The sequence below is a fragment of the Corvus cornix genome, chromosome 7 (genome assembly GCF_000738735.6).
Source record: "Corvus cornix cornix isolate S_Up_H32 chromosome 7, ASM73873v5, whole genome shotgun sequence".
Taxonomy (NCBI): domain Eukaryota; kingdom Metazoa; phylum Chordata; class Aves; order Passeriformes; family Corvidae; genus Corvus; species Corvus cornix.
The window spans coordinates 19,422,633-19,442,975 of NC_046337.1; the positions used below are offsets into that span (position 1 = coordinate 19,422,633).

A 20,343-nucleotide genomic window follows, 5' to 3' on the forward strand; every position below is an offset into this window, starting at 1 on the left:
ATGCTACATTCCCAAAGAGAGCTATGGGAACGCTGTGCAGTTACTCCTCTCAGTACTGAAGAGACAGTGCACTCAGGGGCTGTAGCTGCTGCTTTTCCAGAGCTGACCCTGTGTTAGTTGGAGCTCATGGCACTTTCCATAGGGCCCTCCTGCTCAACACATGTACCTTCAGTTCCTTTGCAAACCAGGTGCTGCCTGTCTAAAGGCTCTCAGTTTTGGTTTCTCTGCTGTGGGCCACTTAGCTGAAGACTACCACAGCTCAGCAGGAGTGGCCCACGTAAGCTATCAGAAAGCCAAATTCCACCTCCCAATACACTTGATAAGCAGGGTGCCTGAAGGAACTGCTCCTTTTGACTGCCTGGATCTATCTCCCTTTAGACAGCTCTGCGTGAGAACCACTAGATCTGCTGGGAGCTGTGGTACAAACTTTGCATCTGGTGCACAGAGAAACTTCCCAGTTAAATGCTGCCTGTGATCTTTTCTTAAGGGTTTTTATATCACTTTCTCAAAGCTGTGCAGGTAGTTCAGCAAATGCCAACAAGACTTGTTTTTGACAGATTCGGTGCCTTGCTGAGAAGAGTCTCATCTCTGCAGGTCCTGTTCTCTCATTAATCCCTCTGGGAGTCTAGTCCAGGCAGGCAGGTTGTTCCCTCTGCTTTATCTAACTGCCCCTTGGGAAGAATCTGGGCATGTTACTTCTGGGAGCTTCACTGCTCCCAGATTTTTCAATAGTAACAGTTACTGTCTGGCCAAGTAACTGAGAGTTGCTGATCTGGAGACCAGCTAGCCTGCATCATTTGGGAGGCAGTAGATTGGAACCAATTAAGAGGAGGCACACCAGCTCATTTGAAGACTTTTCTGACCCTGTTACGATATGAAGACAAAGCACCTTGATTAAAAACAAACAAGTAAAAGCTTGGATCTGGAATTCTCTCAGTTGTCCTTGGCAGGTGCCTGTTGTCCTAGTGCACTGGAAATGTGTTTAGCCTTCCTTTGTAGCTATTTTCTCTCTTCTGAGTGGTGCATTATTTGACACTTGGTTATGCATATCGTTATATTCATGTGTGACTCGGTGCGTAAAAAGTATGGTGGAATTTGATTTGTATGTACATACGCCTTTTCAAAGTAACTTCAACTGCAAATGTTTCCTTTATTTTTGCATTTTGTTAACATACAGTGATTATTTTATTCAGTCTAAATGCAATACAGAGCAGGGTATATAATGCACTTATATAGTAGATCTTTTTATAACTTTAACATAATGCTGGATTTAAGAAACACCCATCCATTTTTGTATATGAGTACTGAATATCAGTGTTTGCTTCATTGTTTTTTGGTTTTTGTTTCTTTTCCTTGCTTCTGCTGCTCTAGGATTTTGGAATCATGTTTACACATCACATTGTTACAGTCACCCTGATTACCTTCTCATATGTAACCAATTTGACACGAGTGGGAACCTTGATCTTATGTCTCCATGATGCGGCTGATATTGTCCTAGAGGTGAGATAATTCATGTGTCATCCTGTCAGTAGGTAGAATCTTTTTGCTATGCAGAACAAGTATTTTCTAGGCCAGTTCAAGATGATAATGGTGATTAATGTAGTGTATTTCCTTGCTTAAATACATTGCGCTTGTAGCAGCGCAAGTTTCTGATTTCAGACTGGTTTATCCCTTGATAAGTTGCTTGTACAGAGCAGAGACTGGTAATGCATTGCATGCCAGGGAGGGTTACACGCAGATTTTAAATACAACATGGTAAAATCAAAAGCTAAAGTTGCAAAATCTGCAAAGTGGTGATAGTGGGTCACCTGGTTCTTAACCCCTCTGACATGGTGTGTGGAGCAATCACCCTGTCTCCAAAAGAATTGAGGTGTCATGGTGTTTTTCTGCTCTGCTTTGCTGAACAGAAGGTGTTGGACAATTTAGCGGCTTACTTGGGCATGGCCAGTGAGCTGACCTCTGGTTTTCCAGGTTCCCATGCCTCTGGATCCCAGTACCAGCATTAAGCAGTTGTATTTGGAGAAGAAGGGATGATTGAAATTCTTTAAATTCAAGATAGTCTGTTAACTTCCATAGTGGCAATTTAGAAATGTCATCCTGTATCTGCATCAGTTACAGACAGCTCTGGGTCACGCTGGAATTTGGCTGTCTGTGAACTCTCCTCTAAAGTTAATAACTATTTTGTCTGAAATTATTTTTTATTCAAGTACCTGCAAGGATACCTGTTATGCAAGAATATAGACTCACTGCATGAGTCACCTATTGCAAAATCAAGATCCTGCCATTCTGATTCAGTAGTGCTGTAAATATTGTATTATTTTTAAATCTTTTTTAATCTAGAAGGTACATGACTGCCTGAGATAGAAAGCAAAATGAAAATGTGGATTTCTCCAGATAAAAATAATTACATCTTTGCAAGTTTTATTTTTCTGTTTTAGCAATGTGTATAGCTAGCTGTGACTTCACCTAAGCTTTCTTCATTCCTCTTCTCACCACCAGAAAGAAGTACTTAAAGATGTTTATTCTTGATAGACCAGTGTCTGTGGAACTATAAAAACACTGGAGAGCAGCTGTAATAGGCTAGCTAAAACCTTACCCTCTATTCATTCACTGACTAAGACAAAGAGGAATTGCTGGTATTCTCACCTGAGTTGCAAACTTTGAGCAAATATGCTTCCTCATGAGGCACATACTTAAGTGGTCTTTCTAGTCAATTCTTGCAGTTTGGTTTGACTGGAAATTCTGCTAGGGCAGTAGGTCACAGCCTTGGTGCCATATGAGAGGAGATAGACTCTTGCACACTGCTGGTATTACTGAGGGGAAAGTCAGTGCAGAGGAAAAAAACTATCAAACTGCAAAAGAAGTTGGTTAAATATCTTGCCATGATGGGTCAGTTGTGCACCTGACCTGTGTTACCCATTACATATTTGTAAAATTGAAAAGCTTTTTCTGGATGCCACTAGACTCTTTCCATCTATGATTTCATAATGAAACATGTCCAGTGGAAAGCTGGAATTCACCATTTTTTGCTGTTCTCATTGCAAAGGGTAGTGTGCATTGGTCGAAATAATGGAGGTGAGATTTTTTCCACAGGTCTTAAGGTATCTGCAAGTATGGAAGAACCGTGGTAGGATTTTCAGGAATATGTAGAGCTGTGGTACTCAGTTGTAGTCATGGTTTTTAAACTCAGAAAATGGTGTTATATTGTCTTAGATGGCCAAATTCCATCCAACAACTGCATATTCTTTCCCTTTTTTGTAGTCTTTTTTATCACTATAATTTGTAGAATTATTATAATTTGTTATTTGAGAACTGATGTCCCAATAGCTGTACTGTTTCTGAGAAATGACATGATACTACTACAAGTTGCTATAGTAATATCAGCTTCATGCACTATGAAACCAGTTTTTTAGACTGCCACCATGGCAATACATCCAGAATTCCTGGACTGAATTTTCCATCATCTGAAAATCAAGGAAGTTGGTAACGCTTCTGCTTTGCATGTTGGCACCATAGTGTTCTCTTTTCCTTCAAACTAGGCTGTGAGTACAAAATGCTAGGAAATTCATTTGTGTCCTCTAGAAAATAGGGCTGATTCAGAAGTTATGTTTTCTTTGCAGGACTGGTGGCTTTCATCACGTTCTGTGAGCTTCCCAACTTGGTTTTAGTGAGGAATATTCTTCATGTCCAGGTTTTTAGTGGGAACATTGCAGAAACTGGGTAATATCCAAAAGTGCAGGTTTGGTTTTGTCATCCACATTATCTGTTTCTCTGCATTCAGAGAATGAATTCTGCATTCAGAATAGTATTCTGTATGCATGGTTGTGGTAATTTTGCTCCCTTTTAGCACTCTGGAAAGTCTGCACAAGTATCTTCTCAATATGGGGGCTGAATGCAGGTCCCCTCAGAGAGGAGCTTTGAAAGGGTTCCCAGTAACTTAAGTGGACGCAAAAGGGTTCCCAGTGACTTAAGTGGATTCTCTGGATACACGACAGAAAACATGAAGAAAGACTGTCCCTATCTTGAAGCAGATGTTATTTTAAAATAATTATCTGCTTACGCACATTAACATTGTGGAAGCAGCACAGACATCTTAAAACAAACTTCCTTCCCTACATACCATTTTCTTCAGGGAGAAAAGGTTAAAGAAACTTCAGGGAAGATCAGTGTTTTAATGAGCAGTTTCAGAGAAGAGTAATGAATTAATGAGTCCTTCACTGGGAAAGAGTCAGAAGACTGCATGAAGACAAATGAGAGAAGCATGTAAATATAAGCATAAGGCAACAAGATAGGAAGCAGAAGTTGAAAAGAGAGCCTTGGAAAAACACTTGAAGGGGAGGAGCATAATCTTTGAGGTGGAAACTATTCTGCATAGGCAGAACAGGAAGAAGAGATGCTTTAGGAGAATTGAGGATATGGGGTGTAGTGGGGGAATTGAGACAAAGTTTATATATAGCAGCCTCTAGAAGGTCAGAGAGCATGGGGCACATGGAAGGTGGATGGCTGCTGAAAATGCCAGTGGAGCATACTGGAAAGGTGAGAGATAGGTAGTAAAAAGGCTGGGGACAAGGACACCATAAACACACTAGGGTTCAATAAAAGGTTTAGAAGAGTTTTGTGAATCTGAAATTGCAGAATCTCAAAAATGAAATTGAATGGGGAATAAAGAAATTAAATACATACTCTAGTTTTATGAAGTCTGGTTGGGTTTTTTTTTTTCAAAAAAAGTATTTTCCAGTTCCTTGGTGGAGAGGAGTTCCAAGATCACTGTGAGCTGGCCCAGTGAAAATGTTAGTGATTTCATAAAAATTTGATTTCTTCTTTTTCTTACGGCTTGTACACAGTACAAGAGAACTCAGTTGCCCTCATGGAAGTAAAAAGACATCTTTTTCTTTTGCAGGCTGCCAAAATGGCAAATTATTGCAAGTGTCAAAAACTGAGTGACCTTCTGTTCCTTACTTTTGCTGTTGTCTTCATTGTCAGTAGGCTTGGCATATATCCCTTATGGTGAGTAAGGACATTGTTTTCCTCTAATGTTAAGCACCAAACAAGCTTGGAAATAATTATGTTGTAATTGAACATGATTCACTGCCATTACTTTATTTCCCAAAGCACCAGGGAGAGTTTCAGACACAACCAGGTGCTGAAATAGCTTATTTGCTAGAGTGCCATTGTGTTTACTATGTGCTAGATGAGAAACATCTGGGGCTTCTGCTGGTTTTAAGGTAGAAGTGGGTTGGAGACAGCATAGCTTCAGGCAAGCAGGTGGCTAGCTGTGTTGGCAAGAAGTGAGAGGAAAATGAAAATTTTAGTCTCAAAAAAAACCAACCAGAGGCTAAGCTTGAAGCTAGGATATTCTCAATAGTTTCATGAACATTTTCAGCTTGAAGAAGAACACAGTGGAATAAGTAAAGTCTGACCTGCTGAAATTGGTATAAGGATGTTATTGCCATGCAGATTGCAACACTGCAGGCTACTCCTTTTCCACCTCTCCTTTGAATTGGGGTTCCTGGGGCAGCTGTGTAACACATATGTCTAGAAGGTAGTTACACGATAGTAATCTCACGTCTTCCCAGACAGTCTGCTGCTGGCATGTGCACATATTCTCTTCTAGGTACACAGACAAGCATGCACACAGACTGAACATAGATGTTTGATTCTTTAGGTAGGATCTTCTGCATCCAGAGGGCAGATGGCTAGTTAGGAAACACACGGGTGTACTTCACTGTAAAAATGCATTGAAGTTTTTCTGCAACCTGTGCATTATATCTGAGGAGGGCTCTTTTCTATTCTCAATCCTTTCTTTCTTATAAACAGAACTAGCACAGATACCTGTATTTCTAGGAAAGTAAGAGAGGTCTTTCGTTGCATCAGAAAATAACAGTGACAGTTTTGTTCTTGGGAAGCACCAAGAATGCCAGAAATTGTACCCTTTGCAGAGTTTATTTAGATTACCAACGAGTTCTTATTCAGATATGCAGAGAATTTACAGATGCCAATGTCAACCTCCCTGCCACAATTTCCTCTCCAAACCTCTATAATGATATCTCTTTGAGATTTTGTTAATGCAAACAGGGTAAGACCGAGGTGCCCTTAGGGAGCTGTGTCTTCAGCTCTCCTTAACACTACAATGTGGAAGTCTCATTTAGCATTTGATGACTCCAAAGATAATGTCATAATGCCTGGTCCCTACTGTGCTGTGAGTTGTTGAACAACCATGATGAAACATGAAAATGAATAGACACACAAACTGCATTTTTAGAAACACTTGTTATTTTCTTCAAGGAGCAATTATTTCTTTCTTAAACAGTTTTGCTTCCCTTCTGCAGTCCTTCCCTGAAGCCAATTCACTGAATTTCTGTAAATGAAATAAGCTCGTTTTTCTGTTTCCATTATCTCAGATAGGAAAAATGGTGACATTCCTGCTCATAGGATTTCACCTGTCCCTTGCATTCTGTTTTATATTGAGGAATGGAGAGAGGACCCAATTTCACCAGTGCATTTCTGCCACTGGAGACTGCAGTACATGACTGTGCTTAAGGGAAGGCTCAGTCAGATGAGGGCTGGATGGGTTTGCAAAGGGGAAATCACACTTGGCCAACCTGATAACCTTCTATGATGAAATAACTGTCTTGTAATTACATAATCCAATAATTACTGGATGGTGAGGCAGAGTGCACCCTCGGCAAGTGTGCTCATATTCCAACCTGTGAGGAATGGCTGGTACACCACAGGGTTGTGCTGCCATCCAAAGGGAAGGAACCTCAACAAGCTGGAGATACAGCCAACAGGAACCTCAGAAGTTCAGCAAAAGCAGTGCAGAGTCCTGCACCAGTATTTGCTGGGGGCTGACCATCAGGAAAGCTGCCTTGCACCACAGGAACTGAGGGTTCCAGTGGGCACCAAGGTGAACGTGAGCCTGGCACTGTGCCCTCATGGTAGCAAAGGTTGGTGGTATCCTGGGCTGCATTAGGAGGGGTGATCCTTCCTTTCTACCAGCCCTGGTGAGGCCACATGTAGAGCACTGTGCCCAGTTCTGGCCTCCCCAGCACCAGAGAGACACAAAGCTACTGGAGACAGTCCAGAAAATAGTCACCAAGATTGATTAGGGAACTGGAGCACCTCTCACATGAGGAAAGGCTGAGACAGGCAGGACTGTTTAGCACAGGAAAGAGAAAGCTCAAAACAGGTATTATTAATATAGAAATACATGAAGGGAGAATAAACAAAACTGAGCCAGGGATTGTCCACTGACAGGAATGCAGCAGCTGACAGTGTGCTGTGCACTCCCTGTCACAACCAGAGTGGTTACCCTGGTGATCCCTCTGCCTTGTCATGGTTTAGCCCCAGCTGCCAAAAAAGCCCCATGAAGCTGCTCACTCACTTCCCACCAGTGAGATGAGGGAGAGAATCAGGAGGGTAAAAGTGAGACAACTCATGAGCTAAAAACAGTTCAATAGGTAAGGCAAGAGCTGTGCACACAAGCAAAGCCAAACAAGGCTTTCATCCACCACTTCCCACAGGCTGGCAGGTGTTCAGCCATCTCCAGGACAGCCAGGGCTCTATGGGTATTGGTGACCTGGGAATGCAAACACTGACACTCTAAATATGATCCCCTTCCTCCTTCTTCCCCCAAGTTTGTATGCTAAGCATGACACCATATGGTGTGGGGATATCCCTGTTGTCAGCTGGGGGCAGCTGTCTTGGCTGTGTCCCCTTCTAACTCCTTGTGCACCTCCATTCTCCTCACTGGTGGGACGTGTGAGGAGCAGAAAATGCCTTTGCTCTGTGGGAGCACTGCTCAGCAATGGCAAAAACATCTTGGAATTACCAACACTGTTTCCAGCACAAATCCAGAATATAGCCCTGTACTCCCTACCATAAAGAAAACTAAGTCTATGCCAGCCCGAACCAGGAAATCCCTTAATCAATGAAAAATACATTTATTTATTTGAGCATGCAGATAGTTTAGTGTGTATGTATGATCTTTGATTTTTTAAGACCATTTTATTTCCAGACCAAAGCCTTGATGTATGTATTCCTAATGGCTACCCTTAGATACAGCCAAAGGCAGTTTCATTGTTCTCAGCTGTACTGTAGGCAACACTTGTGGGAGTCAGAGTTAAGCAGGGATGAACCATGGGATGCATGAGCTTGTCTCTCCCAAATCCTTTTCCTCTATGAAACAGCAATTCTAAATCTTCACCCCTATTAGTTTGCATGTCAGCAAAGATGACTCACTGGAGCGGCAGCAGGCCAGGAAGCATAGTTTTGCTCTCCTTTGCTGAAAATTCAAAATAGCAAAATTTGGTGCCTGATTAATATTACATAAATATGCAAATTTTTCTAGCGTAAAAGCTGAGAGGTATAAAATCAGTGTGCATGTAATGTAAAAGGAAGACTGTAATTTATAAGAAAACTTCCCCCACACAGGAAGGTGAATACCCAAGACAGGCTTCCAGAGACGTCACTTCCGAAGCACTGGTGTGCTGTTGTGCTGCCGCTTTGCATAAGTGCCTTTTAATTTTGCATAAAGGTGCTCATAAAGAATTCAGAATGTATCAAATGCTGTTGTTTGAAGGGTGTTTAACAGCAGGGCTAAGACAAAAGAAACTGGCAATTAGGTATATATTTAGCAGTCTTTCTGCAGGCATCTGGAGTTCATTTCAGCAATAATTCAAAAACACCAGGATACTTTCTGCCTCCTGCTGCTAAGTGAATGTAGGAGTAAAGCTGCTATTTTCACTGACAAGACATTTTGCTTGTGAAATTCTCCCACTTGTACATAATCACTGTTCTAGCAAATTACAACATAGAACACAACTCCCCATGAGTCAGGGGGAACATGATGCCTTCTCAGGGGATACAGAATTGTAAGGAGAAGGAAAGCAATCTCAAACCAAAAAATCAATATAAATTGTGCAAGGCCTTGGCTAATCTAATCAGGCTGGGTGAAGCAGTTACCTCAAGCTGTAAGGGAAGCTGGGTTTATATTTACCAGGTTAAGGCACCAAGCCAGGTAAATTCAGGTTCTTCCAAATTGCTCTAACTAGTTACTAGGATGCAATTTTCCTGAGTTTTTCGCTTCTTTTGATTACTTTTATAATGAGTTATATTGTCTGGGAGGTAAAAAACTGTTTCAGGGAAGTGTTGCTGACAAGTACTGCTCTCAAAAGGCAAGGACACAAGCAAACAGCCTTGGAGTTCATGTGATCTGTGAGGTCTCAGCATGCACATATTGCATACATGCACTGAGAAATGTAAAATAGTGCCTTAACATTGCAGATTTAAATGAAAGCCTGATTTAAGCGGGTTATAAAGAGCAGAGGTCATGTTCTGCATATGCTGTCCCCCAAATTCTCATCTAGGCAAATTTGGTATAATCCAGGTAGTCCGTATTACGCTGTTCTGTTCTTGATCTCTTCATACACTGTCAGTGTCCAGAGTATTATATCACATTAAAAGCTGTGTGGATGGACAGTCAACTACTTTGATTAGTTGGTATAGTCTTGTTTGATGTCAGTAGGTGCATCTTAACTGGATCTTCTGTTTGTTAGTCTGTTTGGAAATATGCTGGGGGAAAAATGGAAAAAAATAACTTTCACTGTTAAAATTCAAAGCTGTTTCAGGTGTATGTCTCCACATCAGCTGCAGTGTATGGCTGCTAAATGAGATTTTGGTGCCAATGTACCTCGTATAAGTATGGGTCAGCCAATCCTCAGAAGAACAACTTTGTTCCTTGCTATCCTTTCATTTTAAAAACTCATTCATGACTGTACACACAGTCTGGCTCATAGCTGATTTCTAGTTGCCTTTACATGGCAGTGAGTATCTGCATGAACCAGAAAAGCCTGGTGTGATTCTTCAGGAGTTACAACTAACTTCTGTTCACATGGTGAGCTGTAATGAACTCTAGTCACTTATTACCAGACTTTCCGTCATCTCGGCATGACTGGCCGAGTAGCTCCTCCTGAGTTCCATCATTGGTTGAGCACTAGTGTGGGCCATAGCCATGTTGTTAATGTACACGCTGTGTTTCCAAGTAGTGATACAGTATTGCCAGTTTGCACTGTTCTTTCTTTTATCCTGGAAGCAGCTTCTTTTTGAGCAAATAGGGCAGTGCAGAACCCCTATAAGTAGCAGCTGCTGCAAAAATTTGCTGATCCTCTCTTTTTCCTAGCTTTGTTCTTTAGCTGTTCTTTGACTGGGTTTGTGCAGCTTTTAACAAGCAGTGAAGTTGAATTGTCCTCCTTCATGCTAGTTTTCTTTCCTGGGATGTTTTCTCCTGATTGGCCCTTGGAGGATGTATAATTGTGTGGGAAGACAGCATGTGGACCCCAGCAGAGTCACCCTGCTTCACTCCTCTGAACATACTGGTAAAACAGAAAGCTCCAACTTACCCTTAAAAGCACCCTACTGTGCCAAAGCAGTACGTAGGCAGTAGTTAAGCAAGAGTCCTGGTCAGTTACTTGACATAGTAAGAATTCAAGTAGCCAGATGAATCCCAGCTGTCCAGACCTTGTCTGGACTCTGAATGAACACAGTTGTTTTGTGATGGTGTTAGTTACACTCTTGTTGGACTGTAAACCTTCCTAGCCCAGCTGGTATAATAAAATAACGTTCTAATTAATTAATTAATTCTCTTCTGACACTGTCTCAACCTCATTTTGCTCAGAATATTGTCTAAACCAGAGCACAATCATAAGTTGCTTGTAGCAGATACTGAAGGTATAAATTATGATTTTGATACTTGATTCCTGATGCTATTCATGCTGTCATTAAGTGGATGCTGTAGAACTAGCAAAAATTATCTATCTGATGTGCTTACATTTCAATCTGTTTGTAGCTTCAGCAGGCAACTTATAATCAATCAGTTTATCAAGAGCATTTAATAACAAGGTTTTGGCAAAATAACAGTAGTATATTCGAAGAACTCATAGACTTCAATTTATGGATTAAAAAGAAGGTTTAATTAACGAAGTCTCTATAAATTTACTCACAACTCTTGTCTTACTCTTTAGCAGAGCATATATAATGTTGTCATCCCATCTGCTTCTGACAAAAGGTTATCAGATGTTATCCTTTCTAAGGCCTAGTTATTTTATTTCCTCAAATTGTTTACAGCATTTGTGAACTCAGGCCTCTGGAGTTTTACAAGAAGCAAAGATGAAATCTTTGGAGTACCAGGTTAATACTGTTCCAGCTATTTACAGGGAAGCTATAAGAAATGGAAAGGTTAGAGGTGTCATTCAGCATTGTGGGCTTGCAGTGTAAATAACAAAAAGTGGCATTTGCTCAGTGTTTCCATTTTTAAAATTTTCATGTGATCACAGCAGGAAAAAAATTATTTCATCAGACTTCTAAATCTGATTCTTATCCTCATTTTTAGTTTCTACAGACTGTACTCTGTGGCTATAATAATGCTTTCTGTTTTCAAGGATAGCCTATTCAGTTGGTCTTCTCACTTCTCCTTTTATTAAGAAAATGTCCTGTCTAAAACCTGTGCTCCAATTGGAAACAGGACAGATACCTGTGCAGTGGCACTTCTCTTGCTCAGAATTATTCTGCCAAGTGTAAATGTGTCAGGGCAAGGGAAGCAGCATGGGCATTTTTCTTGTGGCCAGACATCTTAGCCACTTTTAAATCAGCTCAGGTAGGTAGTTTGAACTTGTGCAAACGTTCTGCCTCTTCTCAGCCCCTTTTCTCTTAGAGGTATCTTTAGCACCAGGGTTTGCTGTTACTGGCATGTATTTTGTGGTGCTACAGAGTCAATACAAAAGCAGAACAATGCTACTGGTTCACTGCAAGTTTCTGCTGTATGTAGGATGCAAAAATCATAGCTCTACAAAAGCCCGTGAGTAAGTTAACTTACAGCTTGAAATAGTAAATTACTTTTGAACACCATGATCAACAGCCGTGGTGGAGCTGGCATCTCATTTGTGTTCAGCTAGAACGAGGTCACTGTGGCTGAGCACCTTGGGAGAAACCCAGCCCCCATGTAAGTGAGCACATTCTGTAGGTTTCATCAGTGTTGTACAGTGGCAGAGTTTGACCCATAATATCTCTGAAAGTATAGATAACTATTAAGAAAATTGGATTAAACTGAAAACTGTTTAGGGATGATTTCACAGACATTGATGTGGCATATAGTTAAACACAACTGCACTTATTTTTAGTCAACAGAAAGGGGCATGAGGAAGGCTTTCTTATACTGATACTCTGTTTAGCCAAGACTGGAAACTATAGTTTACAACAAATGCTTTTCCTCTTTGGAGAATAACATGAACTCCAGGCAAATGGATCTTGATATGTGTTCTCTGTTGCTCATATAAAAGTTTTATATGTCCCTGAAAATCTTCAGATTTGGAAGTGTCATTCTTAGCATAACATAGTTCCTCAGTAGCTCTGAGTTATTATCATGGGCCTTTACACAAACATTTTGCCATAACACATTACTGATAAAACATCTTGCTGAGTATAATTACACTCTGCTAGGAAATTTGAGTTGTCTCCATATCCTGGCATCTATTGAAGGACTCTTCTGAGGTTTGAGCTTGGATTGTGAAGGTGTCTATGACCTTGTATCTTTTTTCTATCCACAAGAGTGTAAATGCTACTATTCATACCAGTGTCTGCAGAATCAGCTCAGGAGCAGTAACTGCTGATGAGAAGGAATTGAGTGAAAAGCACAGCTGAAACCAGGACAGTGACAGCTTGATCAGAATGGTCTCTTCTACAGTACATCAAACATGAATAATTTCCTGCCTGCTCCCATCATTTTAGTTAAGTAATTGGAAATCCTATTGATCTGCAAAGGGCTTAAAATAACACAGAATCAGTGGCAGGTCTGTAATTTCTGCAAAAATGTATTGTTCCTGATGAGTGTTAGGACAGGAGCCACCCATCTCCACAGCAGCTGAGCATGTATTAGTACCATGTCAGGAAATCCTCTGATGTGGGGCTGCTGTGGGTGAGGAGAATGCCATGTGATGGCAACCTCACTGATAAAAATGAAGTGTGTGGATTTAACGTTGCTCTGAATACTGACTCAGTAGTTTATGTTCTTTCTGTCACTGCATTTTGCAGAGATCTTTCGTCAGTTGTCTAAAAGAAGGAGGGTAATGAGCACCACCAACCAAACAATCTGATGAATCAGTCTGAGATGCTGTTGAAAGATCATCTCTCTCTCTCTCTCTCTCTCCCAGTCCTGCTTTCCCTGCTTCATTGCTTGCATGTGGGTGACTGGTTCATCTGACTCTTCTTGGTTCATAGTGGGTCTCATTATATTGCCATGCACTGATACTCTGGAGGGCTGAAAATGTAAAACAGCAGGATCTGAAAAGGGAAACAAGCTTGTTCTCCCACTCAGCAAGATCCAAGAAGCAGAACAGTGATATAGACACAGCAGCTGGCCAAGCTGAAACTTAGATGAAACACCTGGCAGTATAGCCCTTTATGTACTGGATTTGCTAGAATTAAATATTTAGCTGCACTGCAGCTTGAAGACTCCAGTACATAGAGTGCTATAGACCAAAGTGTCCTCAATTTGATGACTGTTTTGTGTATCATTCCATACACTTCTCAGGTAAAAAGCTGTTTAACTCATTTGAAGTCTCATGCAGAAATATCTGTGTGTAAAGTCTGTTGTGTAGCACTGTCATTAAAAGTAACTAGGACAGCCTGGGATAAGAAGTCCTATTAGGTTTCAATCAAGGTCTGAATCTCAGAGATAAATCTTGACCACTGATGAAATGTATCCGATTTATCATCCTGTGGCTGATCAACATGTGCACATACATGTGCTCTCACACTCCACTGCTCTTCATTTATCTGTGAATCTCAGTTTTATTTTTTTCTACCTGTCAGTTTTATGGCATCTGTTAAGGAAGTAGTCCACAGTGTTTTATAAACAAGCTAATTCTTACAGCATCTATATGTGGCCAGCAAGGTGTGCCAATACTTTGTGTCCATCTTTAACAGAAAATGAACTGTGTAAAGAAATTTGAAAATTTCTTAGATCACATAAGTTAATACAACAGCTAAATCCACAGTTTAGAACTGCTGACTCTTTGTTGTTTGGTCGTAGTCACTTTTTACCACATATAATGAAGAATAGACTACTCTTTTGGGGGCAGAAGTAAGTGCAATTGTTTGGGTTTTTAAAGGAAAAATTACAAAAAAGGCAGAAGCTTTGAAGCATTGCTGGTAGGAGTATTGTTGAGTTACTTGCACTAAATGGGATAATTAATGTAACTACGTAATTACATAAATGTAATTACCTACTTTCTCGGTAATGTATGCAGTATTGAAAGGTGGCCCAATACAGGTGGTTATGGTGCAATATAGAATACTGTTGTCTAATACACACTTAAAGGAGATAAAGACATTAATTCTGAGTTATTTAGACAAGCTGGTATCATATTGTGCTGTCCTTGGTCATATTTTGAGACTTCTGTCTATTGTGCTGTGTTAACGAAGTGACTTTAATTCAGCATGTTGCATGCACAGTGTGCTGGTCACTGGACAGTGCTGCAGAAGCTAAGGCAACTTGCAGTAGCACTAATTTCAGCTGCAGTTTCTGCTCCCATTGGATGTGAAAATAGTGCCCATCATCCTGCTATGATCATTCTGATCTAATTTCTTGCTTGTCTGGAAGAATACCTACTCCTTTCACATGATCCTCCTTTTCACCTCTTTTCATCCTTCTCTGGGCCCTTTCAGAAGCAAACAGCACATTTTTGTCAGTTCTCACACAAATATAAATAAGCATTTTGCTCTTCCACCCATTCCTCTCTTTCTTTATATCTCTTCCTTCATCTCCAGGTTTTCCTTTCATCCTTGGTGCAAGATAAGGGATCGACTTGCCGAGAATTAGTAGCTGAAACCCAAGAGCCTGGACTTGGGCCCACTAAGTTGTGGGATGGGAGTGTTACCTTGATGAGTCAAAATGTGGGTCTTTTACCTCTAGTCTCCCAAGTACTGCTTTGCTGGCTAGATAAAGAGTTACAGAGTAGAGGAAAAGCCTGTGTTACTGTTGATGTGTTGCAGGTGATTGTTCAGTAGTTGTTGAAAATGTGTTCATTTTGTTCTGAGTGTTTAATTAGAGTGGTAGTACAGTAAGTACAGGATTTTCTCTCCCAGTGGCTCAGATATTGTGGCAGCATTCCTAAATAAATACCACAGATTTCTGTAAGAGTAGATTGGATCTTAAGTGGTGAATTTATTTTTATTTGCTTTCATCAGCCATACTGCTTAATTCAATATTCTAAACTGAGTGCTTCTCACAGCCAGGTGCACAACCCTCCTTGAGATGCATTTAACAAGGGAAGAATACCTTCCACGAGATTGTGTTGTGTTCTCCAGCTATCAAAATCTTCCAGGGGCTCAGAAAAAAACCAGTCCAGAAATTATTTTCAAAAGCAGAAGTGAACATTTAGTTTCAAATTGCAAAGATCTGAGAAATGCTGACAAAAGTTAGCAGAAAGGTAGAGCACTTGCAGCTTAAAGTGATTTTCCCCTGTGAGATCAAGTCCAGCTGCTTCAAGTCAGATACCCAAGAATCAAAGTTTCCACCATTCATTATGAAAAGCTGGGATTTAACTACTGGAGAGCTTTGAAAAGTTCCAGCAAGCATGTTTACAGATTGAAGTGCTTTTCTGAGTATTTTAATCTAGGATTTATTTGTATATACATCTTATAGGCACTTCCTCCTCCATGTAATCCATTCTCATGCTGCTTTTTCCAGTCCCTATTATTTGTGTAGTTGATTAAAATGTTTCCATTGAATACTTGTAGCAGTGAAAATGATGGAAAGTGATCTAACCTGTCTTCCCTCCCCTCCTTCCTCAGTCTCTACAAATAGAATTTCTCTGTGTATTCTGACTAATAACCTTACAATTTTTCTCCCCATTTCAAACTTTTAATATGAAATAATTTATTTATTTGAGAGTTTGTTTTCTTACCTCCATTTTTCTCTGCATTTTTCTGTATTTTCCACTCATCTTCTGCTCTGTAGGTGTTTAGACATAGCCTTAGCTCCATGTGCACACCTAGCCTGCACATTAGACTACTGAACCCTCTTAGCTTTGCTGAGCAATTAATGAGATCCTTTATGCAGATTTAATGGAGAATTCCAGTCCTGTCCTTAGTTTGCCAGACATGAGCAAATTAGAAGGAAGCCTGCTTTTTCATTGAGGCTTATTTCCCCGTCTGATACACATTATGTGAGTCATTTGCACATGCAACTGCTTTTGGTACCAAAAGCATTCATTTTGGCCTTGCTGTCTTCCTGACTTCTGCAACAGTGGGCCAACTGCATCTCTAATGCTGCTTTTTTTTTTACTTGATTTCTGTGGAAGTCACCAGAGATGAATTTGGTCCAGTTAATTAAAATATAAACAGAAACCTGCAGAAGCTTCATTTACAATTCTCTAGCATATAAAATTTTAGACATAAACACAGGTGAGTATAAACAATGGTAACTTTATATACAGGAGTTGTTGATTTCAAGTTTGAATTTGATATAATGATTAGAACTGCAGTAAGCACTGGTGAAGTAGAACAGTGCTGACTCCACCTCTGTTTTGATATGATGCGAGTGTCCCCTTGAACTGTAAAGTGGGGTGTTGCTGTGACACATAGAGCTACCACTGGTAAAACAAATTGTACAAAGCTGAGACTGAAGAGTTCTATCTGACAGAAGCGATAATATAATGGTGTTTTTGCAAACTGGAAAACGTTTTCTGGTGTTCACACCATAAACAGAAGACAGTGTAAAAACACAGCTGTATAGGAAGGTTATAAAACATCAAGTTCTCAATAAATTATGAAGCATATGTGCATTTCAGTGTAAGACGGCAAAAATAAAAAGGTAGAAGTACTATGAAATACCCCTACAGTATTAAGGCCAGTGTATTAGAAATCACTGGTTGATTTTTGACCAGTGGCATTACACACATAAATCATTACCACTAAATGTTGTATTCTGGATTTGTTGTCTGTACATATTTCATGTTAGTACTACTTGAACTGGTTTTATGTTGCTGGAAAGGATTGTAGCAAGTGTGATTGTTTGTTAAAAAGCTGAGACCAGTATGCATAACTTCTCCACTGAGTTCTGTGCTGCTCTGGAGCCGGTGCAGGGTCCCGGTGCCTCCCCTTCCCGGCTGGCGCCCCGAGCCTGCGGTGTTGGCCGGGCTAAACGCGCCATCTAGTGACTAGCAGGGAGGGTTTATGTAAACCAAGGACAGAAGAACAGAAAGCCAGTGGAGTTTTAAATGAATTTCTGCATCAGCAGGGAAAATGGATGAAGGTTGACAAACCCTTATATTGCCTTATTTTTCTCCCGTTCCATAACAGCCATTCCTAGATCATTATTTGTTTTTAAAAATGCCATTGTTTCTATTGTGTGTTCTCCACTCTGCTCTCAGGCTGTTTGCTAAGATACAGATTGAAATTATCTGCTGTGGCAGAGTATTTGGGCAGAAAGTTAGTGCTGTATTCACAAAGCTTCAGAAAGCATTATAACATCAGTTCACTGCCTGCATCTGAAATGCTGATTCACAAAAATTTGGTTCAAATGTCTAGAATTGCCTGAATTTCTTAGAATCATAGAATGATATGGGTTGCAGAGGATCTTTAAATGTCATCTAGCCCAACCCCCCTGCAATGATCAGAGACATCTTCATCCAGATCAGGTTGCTCCAACCTGACCTTGAATGTTTCCAGGGATGGGGAGTCTACAACCTCTCTGAGCAATCTGTTCCAGTGTTTTACCACCCTCATTCTAAAAATCCTTTTCTCTATATCTAGTCTGAATCTACCCTCTTTTAGCTTAAAACCATTAGCCATTGTTTTATCTCAACAGGCCCTATAAGCCCCCTTTAATTATCAAAAGGCTGCAATAAGGTCTCCTGTCCCTCACTGCCCCATTGTTCACCTGTCCTGTATGTAACTGCAAAGTCTCACTCTTGGTTGTACATAAGTGGCATGCAAATTGGATTTTGTGCAAAAATTGGCTAATATGGGGGCACAATATGGAGGCAGTTGAGATGGAATAACTTTATTTAAAAAACATGTAATACAGTAATTTTTGTTTTCAATCAGGGAAGGAGTTGTTTGAGTCAACCAGCACCTGCTAGCTGGATAGATGAAGAAAAGAAATGCACACTGAGGATCTTTGTTTTCTATATGCAGTGTTTACAAATTAAGTTAAATATTGAAAGCAACATTTTGATGTTGTTTCTCTCTGGAGACACCTGTGTGATTCAGTCCAAGTCACTATTACTTTGGAAACCAACTGCCCTTGTGGATCCCATCTAATCAAGTACTTGTCATCTTGATTTAAAAATAACTTCTTTGAGATTGTTGGCTTAAGGAAAGTGTTATTATTTTTTTTTTCTTCTAGGATATTAAATACAACGTTGTTTGAACTGTATGAAGCTCTGGGCAATTTTCCTGCCTTGTGGGTCTTCAATGTGCTGCTTATAGTTCTTCAAATTCTGCACTGTTTCTGGTCTTACCTAATCATAAAGGCAGCCTACAAAGCTATTTCAAAGGGCAAGGTAAGACAACACAGTTTCATGATTTTAAGTTTTTCAATATCAATAGAGGTCATTTTATGTTTGTTTGGGTTTTTTTTCCCCCTAATCCATAACACACTACTGAAGACACATCTTGTTTTAGGTAAACTCTCCTTTCCTGGAAACCTTTTCCCACTTCTAATGATTGTCAGATAAGGAATAATACTCTGTATAGTGATTGTATTTATATGTGCTTCCACACTTCTTTTTTACAACATGGTACACTGCACTAAGCTACATTAGGGAAATCAGATTAAAAAACCCCAACAAATAAACTGCTTTCTTGGGGCCTCCAGTTCTGTTTTTCTTCATTATAGTAGTTGTTAGCAAAATGTTCATTTCACAGCTGGAAGTGATAGCAATAATAATGCAGAATGAAATTCTGCTGCTTTTGCTAGTGGCAAAGTTACATATCTTCTGGGTTTTGGTGTTAATGAGGAATTGCAAAGAGCTATATATTTTCTTTCTAGTATTCCCAGAGCAAGACTGTTGGGGCTAAAATTGAGTGTCTTGCTGCCACTGGTACATTTGACAGGAAGATGTCACTCCCAGAAATGCCCACTTCATTACAGTTGCTGTGCAGATGCAGTGCTCACGTGTAGATGGCAGAACTAATGCTTACAGGTCATGTAAAGTCAGGGCACTTTGCCCTTAAAGAGCACAGCGCATTGATGTGACTGACCCCAAAGTGAATGAGATTGTTCTCCAGAAAATTGCTTTCTATGAATGTACTGGAGAGCTCAGCCATGCACTGGCAGAGCCCAGAATCTGCCACTCACTCTGTGAAAGACAGTGCATTCACGAGCTGTATTTTGCCTGGAAGCCACGCTTTAGTCTCCTCTGCTTTTAGCAATTACTAGCCTCAGCTGTCCTGTCTGTATTATACCAGTGACTTCAAAGAGTGCTTCCTACTCTTTCTTACTCTGCTTGTTTATCCTTCTTCTTGTGCTGTGCTGGAAGGCTGGGAAGTGGAACCCCTTGCAGGTAAGTTTCTTTAAGTTTACTATGCAAAACATGTATTCTGACAACACTGGTGTTTGTGTTTTGGGTTGGTTTGTTTTAATTTGTAGTTTCTGCTTGGTATTTATCCATTGTTTGTATTTATATATTTAAGTAAAGACTATCTTTAAAGGCCATTTTTACTTCTTGGCTGTGCATCATCTAAAACCATTCAATTCCACTACTATCTGTAGTATCTGGGTGCTATTATGCTGCAACCTTTTTTACACACATACATATACATATGTATGTATGTGTGTGTATATATATACACACATACATACATCTCAGCAGGATAAGCAGCTGTTCTGTCAGCATTCAGGACACACACTTGAGACTGTAAATCCTTCGCCTTGTAGTTCTAACAATTGCGCAGGAGAAAGCTGAGATTGTACAAGAGCAGAGTTAGACACTTGCAGTAACACAGTGACCAGGTTAGAGATGGATATGTATGACACAATACAGAGGATTCATCTTCCTTCAAATCTTAGCTTACTTCCTCACTTGCAATGCCTTTCTTTCTATTTCTGCAATAAAAATTAGAACTATTTTCACAACACATTACAGATATCTTACAGAAGATCTTCATCCTTAATTGTTATTTTATTTTTGTAGTATTAATATCCACCTTTGGAACAGCTCAGCTGATACAGCAATCGATTATCATTAAATTTTTAATGTAATCCTGGTCATCTATTTCTTACTCACTTCTGTGCTTAGGAGTGTTCTAAACCTATGTGTGTGTATGTATATATATATATTT

General features: G+C 40.1%; 1 protein-coding gene across 2 annotated transcripts in view; it reads left to right on the forward strand.

The window, feature by feature from the left end:
• Window positions 1–20,343, forward strand: part of CERS6 (ceramide synthase 6) — a 111,579-nt gene that overhangs the window by 83,605 nt on the left and 7,631 nt on the right. Inside the window, exons 7-10 of one of the 2 annotated variants that reach the window (XM_039554615.1) lie at window positions 1,372–1,500; window positions 4,901–5,007; window positions 18,407–18,563; window positions 19,542–19,565. In XM_039554615.1, coding sequence (XP_039410549.1) covers window positions 1,372–1,500; window positions 4,901–5,007; window positions 18,407–18,563; window positions 19,542–19,565 — 417 coding nt within the window. The remainder of the gene's footprint in view (window positions 1–1,371; window positions 1,501–4,900; window positions 5,008–18,406; window positions 18,564–19,541; window positions 19,566–20,343) is intronic. The other variant, XM_039554616.1, reaches the window with a different exon arrangement.